General features: G+C 31.2%; 1 protein-coding gene across 3 annotated transcripts in view; it reads left to right on the top strand.

Annotated features, from left to right (window-relative positions):
• The window catches only part of Pkn (serine/threonine-protein kinase N), a 36754-nt gene that overhangs the window by 11958 nt on the left and 5844 nt on the right, over positions 1 to 18952 (top strand). For all 3 annotated transcript variants that reach the window (XM_043040327.3, XM_043040308.3, XM_043040319.3), the window contains exons 7-17: positions 1568 to 1740; positions 2458 to 2567; positions 3189 to 3332; positions 3415 to 3487; positions 3577 to 3708; positions 4991 to 5136; positions 6330 to 6544; positions 8378 to 8447; positions 8532 to 8711; positions 10377 to 10528; positions 18280 to 18499. In XM_043040327.3, the coding sequence (XP_042896261.1) occupies positions 1568 to 1740; positions 2458 to 2567; positions 3189 to 3332; positions 3415 to 3487; positions 3577 to 3708; positions 4991 to 5136; positions 6330 to 6544; positions 8378 to 8447; positions 8532 to 8711; positions 10377 to 10528; positions 18280 to 18499 (1615 nt within the window). The remainder of the gene's footprint in view (positions 1 to 1567; positions 1741 to 2457; positions 2568 to 3188; positions 3333 to 3414; positions 3488 to 3576; positions 3709 to 4990; positions 5137 to 6329; positions 6545 to 8377; positions 8448 to 8531; positions 8712 to 10376; positions 10529 to 18279; positions 18500 to 18952) is intronic.

The raw sequence follows: 18952 nt of genomic DNA, 5'->3' as shown, positions 1-18952 counted from the left end.
TGTCAATATGTTTTTGATCATTTTGCAATTATTCTCTTTTATCTACCTTGTTGATCTAATGGAATATTAAAAACTTGTTTTTTTCATTGTTTTAATATTGTGTTGTCATTGAGACAGCATTGATACAAAATGTAGACATAGGATGCAGACGTAATCCTGCAAAAAATAAAATCATTTATCATTTATAAGAAAATCCTATTGTTTGGCTATCTGCACTCAAACTGGTGTCATTAGTTTTTCTAATGTATCAAATATACAATACAATATTAAGCATTATCCAAGATGAGGTAATAATATAACAAAACATCTTTTATAAATGAAAATTAAATTTAAAAAAACTTATTTTAAAGTTCTTAAACTAATAGAAAATAACAGTGAACTTTTATACATATCAAGAAATTTTTATCTAAATTATTTGTATTAATCAGCATCACATTCACTTTTAATATTTGGCCAAATAATTTTTGCTACTTAACATTTGTGCAGTTGGCAATTTGAAAAGAGATGGATTTTACTGGATGATGGATTAGCTGAAGACATATGTATTATATTTAGCACAAATGAAACTTCATTTTGTTGCTCTGTTTTGTTTTTGTCATAAATGTTCTCAATAAAACAGTGAAATCAATAATGCAATGAAAAATTATTGTTATTATACAGGGTCGTAGCATTTTTAAAAAGTGCTTAAAGGTGCTTATTTTTGAATTACATTTCTTAAAAGCCCTTAAAGGTGCTTGTTTTATTCTGGGTTTGTAAAAAGTGCTTAATTTTAAAAAGAGATTTCTTTGCCGTGTCGATTGTTGTTCTAAATAACAAAAAATGCTTGATTTTCACAATTTTCTCTGCAATATTTATCGGAAACTAAATAATTTATCATTATTATGTGAAGTTTGTGAAAATGTTCTTGAAGTTTATTGATTTTATGTTCATAAATTAGGAATTTTAAACGGTAGAAAAAAGTATTTTTTATTACAGGTCCTTATTATGATTTTTTTTTCTTTTGGAAAGTGATTAAAAATATTTTTTAGTGCTTAAAGAGTACTCAAGAGGTGCTTATGTTTTGTTGAAAATTTTGGCATGCACCCTGTTATAAACCTCTTACTTACATCTATCAAACAGGTATGCTTTAATAGCGGAAGTTAACATGCTAATTTTCGGAATAATATTAAAATGTTCTTTAATAATGTATTAATTTTTTATATATTTATTGGCCAATATCTTCCAACTTATTGAGAGAAAAACAACATTAGCGAAAGAAAGTTTTGTAACTGTTTTAGAAACGAACTTAAATGTCCTTAAAATCATAGAAATAATAGCATTCTAATTCCAAAATGGTGCTTATTCAAAGTGTTAATAAAAGATTTAAATATATTTCTTTCTTTTATTTGAAATGTATAGAAAATTTTCTTGATCCAAAGCATTTTCCAAGCAAATGATAAGATATAATAGACTATAAGATATAAATTTATTTCCTTCCTAAAACCCAATAGATTGTAGAACTGTAGGCTAATGTTTACAACCACATTCTATATATATATATGTTTTTAATTTCAAATATTTTTATTAGATTAATGGGGTGTCAAGATTTACTTGACGATGTTCCTGGTCGATTACCGAGAAGAGATCAAGGCCCTCATATGTCAAGCCCTGCAGATTTGCGTAGTTTTGTGCGTGCTACTGGTAAAGGTTTGACTGGGCGTGGCTCTTCAAAATCGTACAGTATTAAAGAAGAAACTTCAAGTAATGTTCTTTTTTTATTCCTTACTTTACGGATATTTTTTTAAATTATCAGGGCTGATTGTGCTCCGGAAAAAATCCGGATTTCCAGAATCTTTGCTAACAGTGATCCAGAAATTTCCGGCGATCGAAGGTCCAGATGTTTCAAAAAATCATTGATCACAAAAGTTTCCGGAAATTTAATTTTCAATGGTGGAACTTAAAAACACAGTTTATTTTATTTGTTTGTAAGGGAGAGCCAGAGAGATACTTTATAAGCTTATATTCGTGATTAATATAAATTTTTTATCAATAAACAGTTGTTATAATCATAAACTCAAGAAAGAAAGACATATTTGTAAATTTTAATTACTTCTCCAGCTCATCATAGGTATGTGTAAATGGTATAGGTATGCGTAAAATTTTAAATATATTTTAAGAAATACTGAGAAAAAGGAAAAAAAACCTTGTTTAAATTTTTTTCTACTTTTTCAATTAAAACTGTTTTTTTTTTTTTTTTTTTTTTTTTTGAACTCAAGAAATTTTCTGGAATTTTGACTTGGGCTCACAATCACCCCTGAATTATAAGATAGAATACATCACTTATCTCATACAAAAATATAAACAAACATTGTTTTAACGTCAAAAAAATTTTACGCAACAATATCTGTTATTTTTTCATTATCTGTTCTACAATATTTGTTATTTTTTAAAAAATTCATTTCTCTATTTTAATTGCAGATGAAATAATGGCAGTTTTAAAGTTAGATAACACTACAGTTGCTCAAACCACTTGGAAACCATGTAGCCAACAAGCTTGGGATCAAAGATTTAGCATAGATCTTGATAGGGTGAGTTTAATTTGTTCTATTGATTATAAAAAAAAAAAAAATTCAAAATTTCATTTAGCCTGGTTGGTAGGGCACACTGGACTCAAGTTTGTGAGAAGGGGAGTTCAAATCCAGTTGCCCGTGTGGTTAATGGTGACTGGTGCATGTTAAATCTGTCGAATCAAAGTCCTCCATCTTCTCATGACAAATTATACCTCTGGGGGTACTGGATTTGAGATTGATCATTTTCTGGTTCAGATCTAAATTATGGTAATATGGTAATTCCGTCCATAAACGGGCATGGCAGAAGTCAAAATCTTGTCCATAGAATGTACTACTGGAGAACAAGAACAATTGCACCCCCAGTGCCTTAATGGCCAACGGCAACCTGTGAGCATCGGTTGGAGATCTCTAGCATTGTATACAAAGATATTCAAGTTATATCATACAAAGTAATAGTTTCTTTAACAATTCTTATTTTGATTTTTCATGTAACTTTTTTTTCTGCTCTCTGTTATTAAATCACATTTCAGATTTACATTAAGCTTAATTATTCTGATAAATCTAAATTTTCCTTCTTTTCCTTTTGTAACTTTATATTAATGCCTTACATATAAAGTTAATAAATAAATTTTATTTTAGTCTAGAGAATTAGAAATTCAAGTATATTGGCGAGATTGGAGATCAATGTGTGCAGTTAAATTTCTTCGTCTTGAGGAGTTCATTGATGACAACAGACATGGCATAGCTCTCCATTTAGAACCTCAAGGTCTTTTATTTGCTGAAGTAAAAATGAGATGTCTTTCTTTTTAATTTACAATTTCTCATAGAATTTCCATAGTACTTATCTTTTTATTTTGATTGACAGGTGAAATTTTTGAATCCTATGATATCAAGAAAACCTAGGCTTCAGCGTCAAAGAAAATTATTTAGGCACAAAGGTAAAGATTTTAAGCTGGTTGTTTTCCTATTTTTTCATTTGTGTTTACTTTTCTTTGTGCTTCTATAGTTTAAAATTTATTTTATTTAGGCAAAAACTTCTTACGTCCTGGACAAATGAATATAAATGTAGCAACATGGGGTCGTTTAATGAAAAGAGCAATGCCACAAAATTGTTCAGAACAGCCAGCAACAATAAGTCCTCCTTGCCTAATGGCAAACAGTAAGTAATGTTTGAATAACACAAGTACAGTAAGAAATTGATTATCTTTTATCTGATTACCTCTATTAACAAAATAGGCTACTATGCATTTTTTTAACCATCGTAATTTATTTTTTTTCTCAATTTAAATACTATGCTTCCTCAATCTAGCTGTATACGTGGTCCACCCCCCCCTCCCCCCCCAAAAAAAATACTTGCTTTGTACTATGTGCATTTTTTTTTAATTAGTTAAAACTAAGTTTTTATCTGTAATTAAAACCATGAAACCGACTACAACTGTAATGATTAAACAAGAATGGATTCAAATGAATGTGTCTGTTTAAAAATTGCTTTTATTCTGAAGGTGTTTCTCTAAATTAGAATATATAAATTTTTCTCCCAAGTAATGAAAATTAATATGATGATTTAAATAATCATTTTCATGTTCTTAACAATTTTAACTGTTTCTTTTTTTATTTTTATTACTCAAAATACAAAATAAAGTATGAATGTTTGATTTTTATTTAAGTGATTGTATTGAAATTGGTTTTGCTTATTAAGATATTTGCAATTTCAATTTTTACTTATGTCTGTTTAGAATTTAATTTCTTTTATATTATATTTATTTATAACTTTTTTAAAATTATATTTCTATCAAGATTTTTTCTGAAGAAAAAGTCTTGATAGTCATTTACAATAAATATTCTGCTTATATGATATCCTACAATTTCAACATGCAAAAAAAATAGATTAATGTTATTAAATAATCTATTACACTGTAATGGCATAACAGTCCACAGTTTCTTGACATATAAGTGCTGTGCACCTTACTAGTAATTGGTCATGTATAAGTAAGCAGTACACAGTGTGTATCAGCTTAATGATGCACACATTTTTGTTCTTTTAGTTTATTTATTTTTGTGAATTTTAAGATTTTGAATTTTGTACTATTAAAATATAAAAAGAGAAATTAAGCATAAACAATTCTTATTATATATCTATTTATATGTATTAAAAATGCATTTTCTAAATTGAAATTCAAAGTAGTTAAGTTCTTTGGGGGATATTTTGCTCAAAAATTGTGTTAATGAACATGTAATAATGACTTAAATGTAAAATTTATGTATAGATTATTAATTATGATTAATATTTCATTAAAAAATTATAATTTGTATAAACAATTTAACTTCAAACTTTATGCAAGTTTTTAATGTTAGTAACTTATTTTTAATTTTTATGTTGAATATATATGTTTTATCTATGCTTATATTTTTCTTCCCTGAAATTTATTTATGTCATTTAGCCTCTAATAAGTCTCGGCCTTTAGAAAACATTGTCATGAAGTTAGATTTCGAAAATACACTCAAAGAGGATGATCAAATTGACAACCAAACAGATCGTAGGCATTCAACTGATCAAGGATCTGCTCTTTTGGAATTAGACATAAAGGTAAGCTTATTTGAAGAATTCATTATTAAAATGTTGTGAAGAATTGATATAATTGTATGAGTTAAGATAAATAATATATAGGGTGATAAGGATGCATTACTATGCTTCTATTTTTAAATTTTTCATTTAAAACTGCAAATGAATATATTAACTCCATGTATAGAAATTAATTACTGTCTTTATTTTTTCATAAATTGCTCTTTTTTTTATAGAAACATTTTAGTGTTTGTAATTAAATGATTAAAATTTATTTTTTATGTTAAAGAGAAACTGTTTTGAAATATTTTGGCAAAACTGCTTATTAGATTAACCATTCCAAATGGACATTGGCATTTCTAATTCATTGACAGTTTTATTGGGATATATTGAATTAACTAGTTGAATGAATTTTAAGATGTATAATTTATTTGGGATTTAACGGTAGAAGTAAACTTACATAGTAACTTTGAAATTTCAAGAGCAAGTGAACTAATCAGTTTCAAAAAATAAACTTCATGTCATGATATAAAACCAAATAATGTACAAAACTCTGCTAAATATAGCAAGGAACCTGAAACATTAACTAACTTTATCATCAATATTGAAATACTATGACAAAGTTTTCAATATTTTATTCTCTATGTCTGCAATGGTGATGAGAATTGTTAATAGCAATAAAACTTGCATGTTTTTAACTATTTGCTTCTTATACAACTATATTTTGTACCACTTTTCAATTCTTGTACTCATTTGAAGAATGGATTTAACTTGAATAAAGCAAAACAATATAAGAGCATCAATAAAGCCACATAAACATACTATATTTTCAGTCCTATAACAAAGAACCTTCTTTAAAGCAGTATTCATTATTCTTCCTTCTCTATCCCTTAAAATATTAACCAAAAATATATTGCAATGTTAGATTACATGGCATTTTTGTGACCTTTTCATATTAAGCTTTGTTTATAAAATAAAATTTATGATTTTTCTTGCTATATATGATTTTTTAGTTATAAATGTGTTGTGTAATGTTTAACTAATGCAAATTGAAACTTCAATTAAAGAAAAATGCTTTTTCAGATTTATTCTGCACTCAATTATTCAGAAATATAATTTTTAAGCATATGTAAAACAAGTAACTTTAAAATATATATATATTACTAATAATTGATTTTTATACAAAATTTTTAAACTCGTATTTCCTTATGTTTCAGTCTGCTCTTGGAGAATTCGATTTTCTGAGATATGATAATGATCTTCTTGAATCAGATCGATTCCCTCACATCAAAGAGTGCATTTCTGAAACTGATTTGATTATTAATAACCGAATTCGTCATTCACCTACTCCTGAGCCTTTAGTGGAAATGCCTGAAGATGAACAAGCACTTGTAAATGCTAAACTTCCTCCACCTTCACTGGAAGTTGAATGGTATTACTTTTGTTCATCAAATCTCTTTTCCGTATATCTTATCTGAGGTTCATAAATTGAGAGTATTATCAATATTATATTATATTTTTTATATTATACAGTGAAACCTCGGTTAAACGAACGCTCTTGGCTGCAATAAAATTGACTGCTTACGAGAGTTGACCATTTACAGGAAGGGTACTCTAATAACCAAGTTTTAGCGCCGTTAATTGTTTTTAGAATAATTACAATGATATAGAAAAGATTAAGTAATATACAATGATATTTATGTAACTTTAAAAAATACTCTTTTTCACTACAAAAAAATATGAAAACATTTTATATGTATACGTAATTCTAGATATAACTACAGAGAAATGAGTATGTTTTTCCTATTTACTCAGATATTCAAGTTAGTCATATGATACCGATTTTAGGCCTATGTCACTTCCTCAGACGGTTCGATTATTAGTATTACACCTCCCTATCACTTGATAGGAAACGTCGTGATACCTCCTTGAAAGTAAACCTTGCATTACGCACAGAAGAAAAAGAAAGCATTGCATACTGGTTAGACACGAAGCTCTATGGAGTTGTCATTTCGCAATTGATCATATGTCTAAATAAATTTTTTGTTTATATGAACATTTCAAAGACTAGATTTCTGTTGTCTTTAAACAGACTTAACTGTGTTTTACTCACCAAATTTAAAATAAGTAGACAGGAATTTTCAGTGGAGAACAGAAATTAAGACCATTTAAGGCATATTAGCGTGTGGGATTTCTTAACCTGTATTGTCCAGATGAAAAGATGCCCCTGTCTAAAATATTTAATATGAGCAGTATCATTTTCTCTCCTTTCTTTGCAAAAATAAAGAAAGGAGAATGATTGATTTTTTAGTAAAAAAAAATAGCATATTATTTTTAGTTGTGGATAGGGTAAAAACAGTTACATGTTTTAAAAATAGTGATAAGTTGCATATTTTTTTTTCCTTACAATTTGAAGCAAAAACTTTCTTTTTTAAATTTAGAAGGAAAATTGGTGTCCTGTTTGTAGAGATAGAATATAACGTTTCAGAGAATAAATGACTGTCTGCGTCCGGTTACGGTAGTGTCCGTTTTGTGGAGAAGATATATAATGGTTCATACGTAGAAGATTCACGAAGAATTAAAAATTTGTCCGTATATATATATAGGGAACTAATCAGTTCCACATTACTGAGGACTATTATCTAGAAAAATATATAAGTTATGTCCAAGGTCAGATTCTTCTTTTCACTAATCAGCAACATGTAAAAGTTTCACTGTTGAGAGTCTAGCCTAACCCCCTTTTGCATTTAATAAAATTATTTCCATGTATTAGTTTTTTCTACAACACCAACTACATTACAAAATTACAAAGTTAGTGCTGGCAAAGCCTAGCAGGTATACATATTTCTATTTTATCCCATTTTCTTTCCTTTTATAAAATTTTAAATCATCTAAATAAAAATCTTAAATTTATGAGGTAACAGTGCGATTATAATGACTAAATTATTAATTTCTTTTTGTATGAAATTTGAACACGTGAGCTTATTGCCCTATCTCTAAGCAGTCATTGTAAAAAGAACTAAGTTTCATCCCTGGTGGTGGCTTGAAACGCACATTACTTTAGATAAATACTAGCTTGTTTAGAAAGTGGTCTTTCAGCCAGGAATTATATAAGTTAGTAATAAGTATCAATTAGATTTTTTTTTGTGAAAGAAATTTGGTTTTTATCATATTTTGCATTATGATAGCATTGATAATATTATTTTATTATGTCCTGAAAATTTTTTCCATTCAATTGTGCTAGAAATGTTTTTTTCCCCTGTAGTGTGAAAACTGGACTTTCTCTTGAAAACTTCCAATTCATTAGTTTGCTGGGTAGAGGACATTTTGGAAAGGTTTGTTTTTCTTACTCCATTCTTACTCATTACCGTTAATTCAGTTAGTAAGAATTTTACATCAAGTTTATTTTTAATTTTCAGGTCATTTTGAGTAAGTTTAAAAACACAGGGGAGTATTTTGCAATTAAAGCTTTAAAGAAAGGTGATATAATTGCACGAGATGAAATTGAAAGTTTAATGGCAGAAAGAAGAATATTTAAAATTGCTAACTCCATACGTCATCCCTTTTTAGTTAACCTATTTGCCTGCTTCCAAACACAGGTAAATACAGTTATCTGTTTTCTTTTTATACTAACTGTTTTATGTTTATGTTATTATTTAATTTTTTACTTTTTAGTTACATCTATCAATAGCAACTAGTTTAAATTGATTTAAATATTAAAAGTTTAAAACTTACTAGGTCATATTACATTGGTGAAATTTATTTGTAGGAAACTTATTGTTGGCCTTGCTATCAATTCACCAAAATTTTGAATAGCATTTAACAATAATACCAGTTGAGTTGTGTTTATTTTGAAGGTTGACAAACATATAAGTAAGACAGATGATCAGCTGACAAAGGGTTATTTTCGTATTTAAAGTGGTTTTATGTTTCAATCTTTGCTTTTTTTTAAAATTAATTTAATTATTATGGATTATGCCTGTCATTTTTAAGTTGCAAGTTTAAATGAAAATAAAATATACGTATTTTGTTTTCATTTTAACGAGTATAGCAGAACTGTAGAACCTTGATTATGTAGATTTAAAAAATAAACAAAATAAAAGACTACTTTCTTCTGACAATCGAAATATTCAGATTATAGAGATAACATCGTTTCTCAGTTTATTTTTATTAATAATTTTTGAAGAATGGTTGGGTTTTTTTTCCTTCTAAATTCTAGTACTTTATAGCATTTATTCTGGTATGATAGTATAGTGAATGCATGTAAGTGAAATAGGTATAAAAATATTTCATTTTAAAATTATTCACTTGCACTGTGTTCTCAGGTATTATTCTTTCTTATTTATTTTTTGTTTTTTGCATTAGATAGCAATACTTTTGATCTAATAATTATATTTTCATATACTAAGACCCAATTCTAATGGTTCAAAAACCTAACCTTAATTATAAACATGCAAGTTTGCTTGTGCATATTTTCTATGACCTTTTTACCTTAACAGGTATAGATTCTTGACAATATAAATATGGGGGTCGCTATAATCTTGATAGTTTATGGTCTCAATAATTAAGGCATAAAAGAAACTAAAAGTTTTGAAGATTTCCTCAACAACTACATGTAACCTCATTTGTAATCTCAAAGAAGTCTCATTTTAAAACTTTCATTGGCTGAGAGCTATTTTGGATTTTATCATTTAAAATTAGGTTGATTAAACCTTGCTTAACTTATTGAAAAAATTTTCTACCATGAATAACTAATATAAAAAATAATGATTATAAAAAAAAAATTTTTTTGCATGGAATTATCTTTGGATAAACTAGTTTTACAATAATAAATAATCACTAAAAATAATTTTTTTACATTGAACTATCTTTACATAAACGATTTTTATAATTGTATGCAAAAAAAATTCGATTCGCTTGAAAAGATTTCGAGCTATAGCGAAATAGGCAAGAGATAAAAATTAACATAAAAGTTTCCAAACTTTCAACTACTTTCCAAGCTGTACTATTGGGACTACATTTTCCAGATTTTGGCTACCCCTATAGGTATGTTTACTTGGAAAGTACATTTTGTATCTGATTTCATAATTTAAAATATCACCTGCACTAATTAAGTAAAATATTTGAGATCAGGCCCACAAACCATTAGGATTGAGTCCTGGTGAGTGAAAATCGATCATTGAATCAAAAGTTATTTAGTGTTTTTTTTTTTGCACACTGTACGAAATATTATATTAAGGTTTAATACTGTACTTTATTTTTAGACTCATGTTTGCTTTGTAATGGAGTATGCTTGTGGTGGAGATCTAATGATGCATATTCATACTGATATATTTCCTGAACCAAGAGCTGTATTTTATGCTTCATGTGTTGTCCTGGGCTTGCAATATTTACATGAAAATAAAATAATTTATAGGTAATTTATTTCCTACATTTTATAAAACTCATTCCTGTTTAATATTTTATTGAAAATTTTAATTAAAAGTCTGAATAAAGTTTCTTGAGAACAGTTAAACATTTCATAAATAACAAAAATTTGAAAATCAGAAATTGCTCTCAGTATTCTGTTTCAGTAATTATAAATTGGTTGTTTAGAAATGAAATATTCAATGACTTTAAAAGAAAAAAAAGTAGTAATCGTCTGCTATAGGCCTTTCATATTTCATATACAATTGTAGGAGATGTGATTGAAATTTTACTTTTGCAACAAGAGCAGTGCTGGATTTGAGCTACAGCCATTTTAAATCTGAAAATATCTAGGATATTTTTAGATTAGATTACATTCATGGAGAAATACAGCATACTCCTGGTAATCTGTAGGTGGATCATCCATTCTTCACTTTTTCTTTCCTTTTTTTTTTTTTTTGTGGTATGTAATAATGCAATAATCAATAGTAATAGTAGATATGTAATAAGAGATAGGCTTAGGGGTTGGGCAGCTCTGAGGAGCAGGGCACATCGATCAGAGGTCTATTGTATCCAAACCATAAATCGTGATTAGCAAGAAAGCCCTATAGCTGAAATGAAGTTCAGCAAGCACCTTACAGGAACATCTTGCAGTTCCCAGGTATTGATGCAGTGCTGCCCTAAATGCTCAAATCTTTGAGCAGAATAGACATCACAATCACAGAGTATGTGTCGTGATGTCTCTTCTTCAAGATGACAACCCCAACAAAGAGAATTGGATTCTTTTCCCATTATGTGTAGGTGTCTCCTGAGGATCCAGTGACCAGTTAGAGGACCTATGATCTTCCTTAAACTGTTTCTATTACGCTTTAAGAGCTCCTTTTGACGTACACTAGGACAGTCGCGATTCAGCTCCTTAGCTTGTCTCTGACCGTCAGCAGCGCGCCATTGCTCATGGGCAATCTTGCCGTAGAACTTGAAAATGGATGCCCTAAATGAGGTGGGAGAAATTCCCAGCACAGGTTCAGGGCCCCAGAAAATTGCATTAGAGCCAGCCCATGCTGCTTCATCAGCTAGCTCATTTCCACCAATACCCATATGTCCAGGTACCCAATGCAGGGATACTTTCAATTTTTAAGCAAAAACTGAAGAAAACTATTTCTATATTAATTAAGGTAAGTGCTACTTACCCCGTTCTCCAGGACTGCCACATTTTGGAGGGTAATAAATATCAATTTGCTCAGTCATAAAAGACTAACATGTTTTAGAGACAATCACTTTAATAACGAAATATAACAAACAAAAAAGGATTAACAATTAAACATCTAATTATCGTACGGAGCTAAACATACTTGTTCACAGATTGAGATCAAAACATCAACTGGTGGCGCTGTGGGCGCACCAAAACAACATGCGCAGAAGTGGGAATTCTCGACAATCTCCCACCTTTGGATTCGAAGAAATATTTTCGAATCCAAACAGAATTCTTAGTCTATATGGTCCATCTGAAAAAACTAAACAAATAAAATTATTAGCAAAATGGTTACACTTCCAGCGGAAAAAGTCTTTGTATAGGTCTTAATAGTTTCCCAGATTGGGTCTTAAGTTCCATTAAACGGATTCTCCCATCCTTTCCTGGATAAGTCCTTTCAACTTTGGCCAATGGCCAGAGTATTCTTTTATGGTTGGAATCTCCGATTAGCACAAGATCTCCTTCTTTGATAGACGACTCCCTTTTAATTTTAGAATTATCTTTAAGCAAACCTAGATATTCAATTCTGAATCGGTTTCGCAGGTCTTGTCGCAATTTTAACCGATAAGAATATCTTTTGTTCAATTTTTTTGAATCAATTAGGTCAAGTTCAGGAACACCAATTTCTTTAATTTCCTGTAGAAACATGGATGGCGTGAGCGCTGACAGATCTTCGGGATCTTCTGAAAGATACGTTATAGGACGGGAATTAATTAAACTTTCCGCGTCGCATAATACTGTAGCTAACTCTTCTTCATTCAAACAAGCTCGTCCTAGAACCTTTCTCAGGATGCCTTTCAAAACTCCTATTAATCTTTCGAAGAAGCCTCCCCACCAAGGGGCAGAGGGAGGATTAAATTTCCATGAAATTCGTTTCCTTGAAGCAAAGTCTTCAATTTCGTTCCAATTAATGTTCTTCAAAAGATTTGCCGTTCCCACAAGATTTGTCCCATTGTCAGAGTATACAGTGGACGGGTGTCCTCTGCGAGCAATAAATCGGCGAAGGGCCAAGATGAAACAATCTGTTGACAGGGACGATACTACTTCGAGGTGCACCGCTCGGTAGATGGCACAAGTGAAGAGTACCACCCAGCATTTTCTATCTCCTTTTAAAAGCAGAGGTCCGCACAGGTCGACACCTATAATTTCAAAAATAGCTGCGTCTCTGACTCGATCTTCTGGGAGTGGAATGCTTACGGCTTCCAATGGCTTAACCGAGAATCTTTTGCACTTGACGCAATTTCTTACGACGCTTCGAATTGTCTTTCTGGTTTTAATGATCCAAAACGACTCTCTGAGGTGAGACATCAAAGTTTGAACACCGGCATGTTTCAGTTCAATATGTTTGTCCATTATTAATTTTTCCACCAAATCATGCTTGCCAGGCAATAATATAGGGAATCTAAAAGTTTCTAAGTCTTTTCTCGATGTTATTCTTGTCTCAACTCGTAAGAGACCATCGCTGTCTTTCACAGTTCGAAAATTTATCTTTCCATTAAAAGATTCTCTTTGAATTTCTTTCAAAACGAACTTCTCAGATGCTTCGATCTCTTCTACCTCCAATTTTCCCTTCTTTCTGTCACTATGATTTCTTAGAGTATTTTTATAAAATCGGATGACGTAAGCCATGATTCTCACAATTTTATTGAAGGAAGACACATTTTGGAAGATTTCAAAGGTATTAGTTGTTAAATTTGTGGCTGATGATATAGTTCGTTTTCTTTCTGAAAGAACTACTTCAATATCCGGAGAAAGTTCACTAGCTGGCCAATTCTCGAATGGCAGTTTTAACCATTGGGGGCCCTCCCACCAATGGGATTTCAATAAATCTTTAGAATTACATCCCCGCGAGGGCAAATCTGCTGGATTATACTTTCCTTGAATATGTCGCCAAGCCTCCGGATCCGTAAGTTTTCGAATTTCATTGACTCTGTTAGCAACAAAAGTGGCCCAGTTATCTTGCTTTTTAATCCAGTATAAAGCGTTCATTGAGTCAGTGTAGAAAAAGGTTTGCACATTCTTCATATTCAAATCATCTCTTACAGTGTAAGCGAGCCTGGCTCCAATGGTACACGCGAGAATTTCTAATCTAGGAATTGTTATCGATTTTAGGGGTGCTACCTTGGATTTAGCCTGTAAGAGTTGACAGTTAACTATTCCCCTTTTAACATTTCTAATAAAAATTGAAGCCGCGTAAGCCGATTTGCTCGCGTCTACGAAGACATGCAGAGTAGAATTTTCATCTAGATCAGGTGTTTTTCTAGGGATTTCTATTTCTTTCAGATATTTTAATTCATTAGCCCACTTTAGAAATTTATTCCTCAGATTATCCGGAAGTCCTGTATCCCAATTAATTTTCTCCTTCCAACATTCCTGCAAGATTAATTTAGGAACTAGTGTGACAGGACTTGTAAAGCCAATAGGGTCAAAAATTCGGCTTAACATAGATAATACATTTCGTTTACTCGGAATGGGTTGATTTTCCTCATTTATCTCACAAGATAAAGTATCCCTGTATAAATTCCATTTAAGGCCCAATACTGAAACGATTTCTTTATAGTTATCTCCAGACAAGTTCAAAATTGAGGTTTCCTCATCACTATCTGGCCGATTATGTTTCCAATCCCTTAGGTCAAATTGTGCTGAAGCCATTAATTCTTTAGACACCGTAATGAAAGAATTTAACTCGTCAATAGTGTTCACACTTGCAACACAATTGTCCACATACATGGAATCTTTAAGTTTTAAAGCTATGTCTCTCTTGGTTTCATCTACATTCTCTAAATGATAATTTATAGTCGCGGCGAGTAAAAATGGACTTGCATTTACGCCGAAAACTACACGACAATGTGAATAAACAATTAGTTTCCCTGGATCACCTCCCTCCCACCATAAGAACCGCAGATATTTCTTATCTGAGGGAGCAACGTTTATTTGTTGGAAAGCTCGACGAATGTCCGATATTACCCCAAATTTCCCCTGACGAAATCTGTTAATGAGTTTGGGGATCAGTTCTAAATTATTCGGCCCTTTCTCAATGCAATCGTTCAGCGACACAGAATTTCTTTCCTTAGCAGACGCATCAAAAACCGGTCGGATTTTAGTTGTGGAGTTCTCTTTAAATACTGGTCTATGCGGTAAATAATGACCTTTATCTTTTGTCAGTTCCTCTGAATCAACGGGTTCAATAATTTTTTCGGCTACCCAATCTCTGAAGACGTTTTCATATTCATGTAAACAGTTTCGTTTTTGTAACGCCTTTACGCAAGACTTTAACCGTTTTTCGGCAAGGTTTCGATTGTCCGGTAATTCAGGATGAACCTCTAACCAGGGGAGAGACACTTCATATCTACCTTCTTCATCCCTTCTTAACGACCGAACAAAATGATCTTTCGCGGCTTCCTCAATTTCTGATCTCGTTTGAGAAATATTCGGTTCCGTAATTCCCAGAGAATCAAGTGACCATAAGTCACAAATATTTAAGTCAGTAACATGAAGTGATAAAAGCACTTCATTCGTTATAGGACTTTCTCCAGTTCTTCCCATTAAGGTCCAACCGAAATGCGTATTCATCGCGACAAGGCCATTCGTTATATTTTTAATTTCTCCAGTAAATAAATCTCCAGCATAATCCGCACCTATTAATCCGTGAATTTCATTAGCATTCCTATCAAATAAACATAAAGTTTCATTCACGGTTACGTCACTAGGATAAATTCCGTGCCCTTTTAATTCCTTCATAATTTCCCTATTGTCCAATTTTGGAATCGGGGTACAAATTGTCTTTTGTTCCAGTACATTTAATGTATAAGTAAAACTATTGTCCACATTACAAAAATTAATCGTGTAATTTTTATGTGATTCTTTTTTCTTTAACCCCCCGAACAATTCATGCACAACTGTTTCCTGCCCAAGACTCTTTAATTTTAACTTACGCGCTGCAAATTCCGATATATAACTACAAGAAGATCCAGTATCAATAATCACCCTAATCAAATGTTTTTGTTTACCTCCCGAAACACTTACAATGAGAGTTTGCAACATTATTTTTTCTCTACTAGAAGAGTTACTTAAAGCACAGGCAGTATCAGGTTTCATTTGGGAAAGATCAGAATTATTCCCCTTCCCCCCTGTTTCTATCGAATTTATTTTTCTTTTCCCCATACACATTATACTGACGTGTCTGCCGGAACATATCTCACATTTAACGATAGCCTTACAAGAAGAGGAAAGGTGTCTTTTTTTTTATTTTATCATTTAAGCATCGGAAACAAGAGCCAGACCGCTTACAAATGTCTATTTTTTCTTCCAAACTCAAATTATTATTCGTGCAATAAGCCGAGTAATGTTTATGAGATTTACAAAATAGACAAGTCTCTTTCTCATTCTTCCGATCTTCAAAACACTCATTAATTAATGCAGAAGCCGATGGCTGGCGCCTACACTCCTTCTCAGTAATGTGAGGATTCATTCTAACATGTGTTTTGATTTCCGAAACAGAAGTACTCAAATTTAAGAAAGTCATTTCTCTGGCTTTTAATTGAGATGATAAAAAATCGATTAGCTCATCAATTTCAGAAACAAGAGGATTTTTTGTTCTTTTGTTGAATTCTAGTAGTAGATCACGGGGCAACAATTTGGTTAAAATGGGAACTAGAATGTTCGAATAGCTATCTTTTTTAACAGATAAACTTTCTAAACTTCTAATGTTCTTTTGTATGTGATTAAAAATGTTCCTGAAGTTTTTTACGTCATTAGAGTTTTTTAATGGGCATGTATGGAGTAGGTTTTCAATGTGTACATTAATCAAAATATTTGTATCGCCAAATTGTTGCTTTAATAAATCAATAGCGTGATCATAATGTTCCGCGGTTAATTCTAAACCATCAATCACATTAAACGCAGGACCTCCTAAAAATGATCTCAAATAAATGAATTTATCAAGTTTACTGAGGTTCTTATTCTCATTAATTGACGAATTGAAACAATTCCAAAAATTTAACCATTCAGAAATTTCTCCGTAGTACTTAGGAATAGTTAATTTAGGTAACTTTATGCGTTCCCTTTCAATGGTTTGAATGTCACTCTGATTGGGACTATTTAGAGAAATATTAGCTTCTTGAAAGGAATTATTTAAATCAAGTTCTTTGTTTAAATTCTTAATAAATCTTAATGTTCTAAATTTTGTTTTAGTTATTTTTTCTTTGTACTCTTCTATACAGTTAAATTCCTCTTCCATATCCTCGATTTTGATTAAGCCCTCAATCTGAGAATCAATAGTTTTTAATTCCTCGCTTTTTTCACCAAAAAGTTCGAGTGATTCTTCGAGATCATCCACACTTATGTCCGGTTTTAGAATGTCAGTTTCGATTTTAGTAATCATCTTTGTCACCGAAGCTCTTACAAAGCCGCGTTTCCGTTTCAATTTATTCAATTCTTCTTCAGACATTCTGTAAGTGTGAGTCAATTTATAGTTATTCTTAATTGCTAATCTTAATTTCTTTTAATTGGTGTTTAATGTCTTATTTCAAACATGCAACATTTCGTTATCAGGTAAAAGTCAATGAATGTCAATAATAGTTTATTACCGTTTAATGGCAGTCCCTGTTCGGGCGCCAAATTTCAATTTTTAAGCAAAAACTGAAGAAAACTATTTCTATATTAATTAAGGTAAGTGCTACTTACCCCGTTCTCCAGGACTGCCACATTTTGGAGGGTAATAAATATCAATTTGCTCAGTCATAAAAGACTAACATGTTTTAGAGACAATCACTTTAATAACGAAATATAACAAACAAAAAAGGATTAACAATTAAACATCTAATTATCGTACGGAGCTAAACATACTTGTTCACAGATTAAGATCAAAACATCAACTGGTGGCGCTGTGGGCGCACCAAAACAACATGCGCAGAAGTGGGAATTCTCGACAGATACCTTGTTATGAGCGGACAGGTCTCAGAGGACCAAGAAGCATTCCCACACTAACAAAGAGGTGAATTTACACATTGACAGTGATAGGAGAGCAACCTGACTGTCAGAACAGGTGCGGATAGTCGTATTTTGATGTACCTTGTCTAAGCATATCTTGCAGCACAAGATAATGGCATAGACCTCAGCCTGAAAAACCGTGGCATAGTTTCCCAAGGGGAAGTGAAGTTTGGTACCGTCATTGGAGCAATAAATTCCTGCTCCTGATTTGGCACCAATCTTTGAACCATCAGTGTACCATATTAGGCATTTGCCTTTAAGCCACCGTGGAGAATTAAACCATTCATCTCTAGTAGGAAAATGGATCTTGAAAGGCTTGTGAAAAGCGTATCTTAGTGACACATAGTCACTAGGCATAATAAAAGAGGGTATATCCATCACTTATAATTTATATTAAAAAATCTTATAATGCACGTCTTTTTTAGACATTTTACGCTTATCTGTACTTTATTTAAAATAAATTTTCTCTTATTTGTTTTAATTGTGATTGAATTAAATTTAAATACTTTAATTTGCAGAGATCTGAAATTAGATAACCTTTTGCTGGATTCAGAAGGTTATGTTAAAATAGCTGATTTTGGTCTGTGCAAGGAAGGAATGGGTTATGGAGATCGAACTGGTACATTTTGTGGAACGCCTGAATTCTTAGCTCCTGAAGTGTTAACTGAAACTTCTTATACCAGAGCTGTAGATTGGTGGGGTCTAGGTGTTTTAATCTATGAAATGTTGGTTGGAGAGGTATGTTTTCATTTATTTGTTTCTTTAACTTAAACTTAAATTAGTATACCAAGGTCATACAGAAATGATCGACACAATGGGGCTTGAGTTCCACAGTTCACAGAATAATGGAGAATAGCACGTACCTCTTTTGACGCCATCATTAAGCTTCTTAGTTATAGAAATTTCTGAACTGCAAACTTCATTGTTTACATATATAAAGCTAGTGTGGTTTATGGAAAATTGCAGTTAATAGAATTGTGTTAAATAGATCTTGCTAAACCCCTTTGTTCCAAATTCAAATACTGCAATTGATAAATGAATAAATGTTGCAAATTGATTTTTTAATCTAATTGATTTTTTTTTTGAAAAAATAATCAATATTCAAGCTGGAAAATGCTACAATAAATTGTTATAAATTATGTTTTAAAATATGATGTATGCTTTACCGATTTGCTAAAAAATTGTAGTTTT

This window comes from Parasteatoda tepidariorum, chromosome 9 (genome assembly GCF_982258835.1).
Source record: "Parasteatoda tepidariorum strain Cologne lab strain chromosome 9, Ptep-v5.0, whole genome shotgun sequence".
NCBI lineage: Eukaryota > Metazoa > Arthropoda > Arachnida > Araneae > Theridiidae > Parasteatoda > Parasteatoda tepidariorum.
This window is presented reverse-complemented; position numbering and strand designations above follow the sequence as displayed.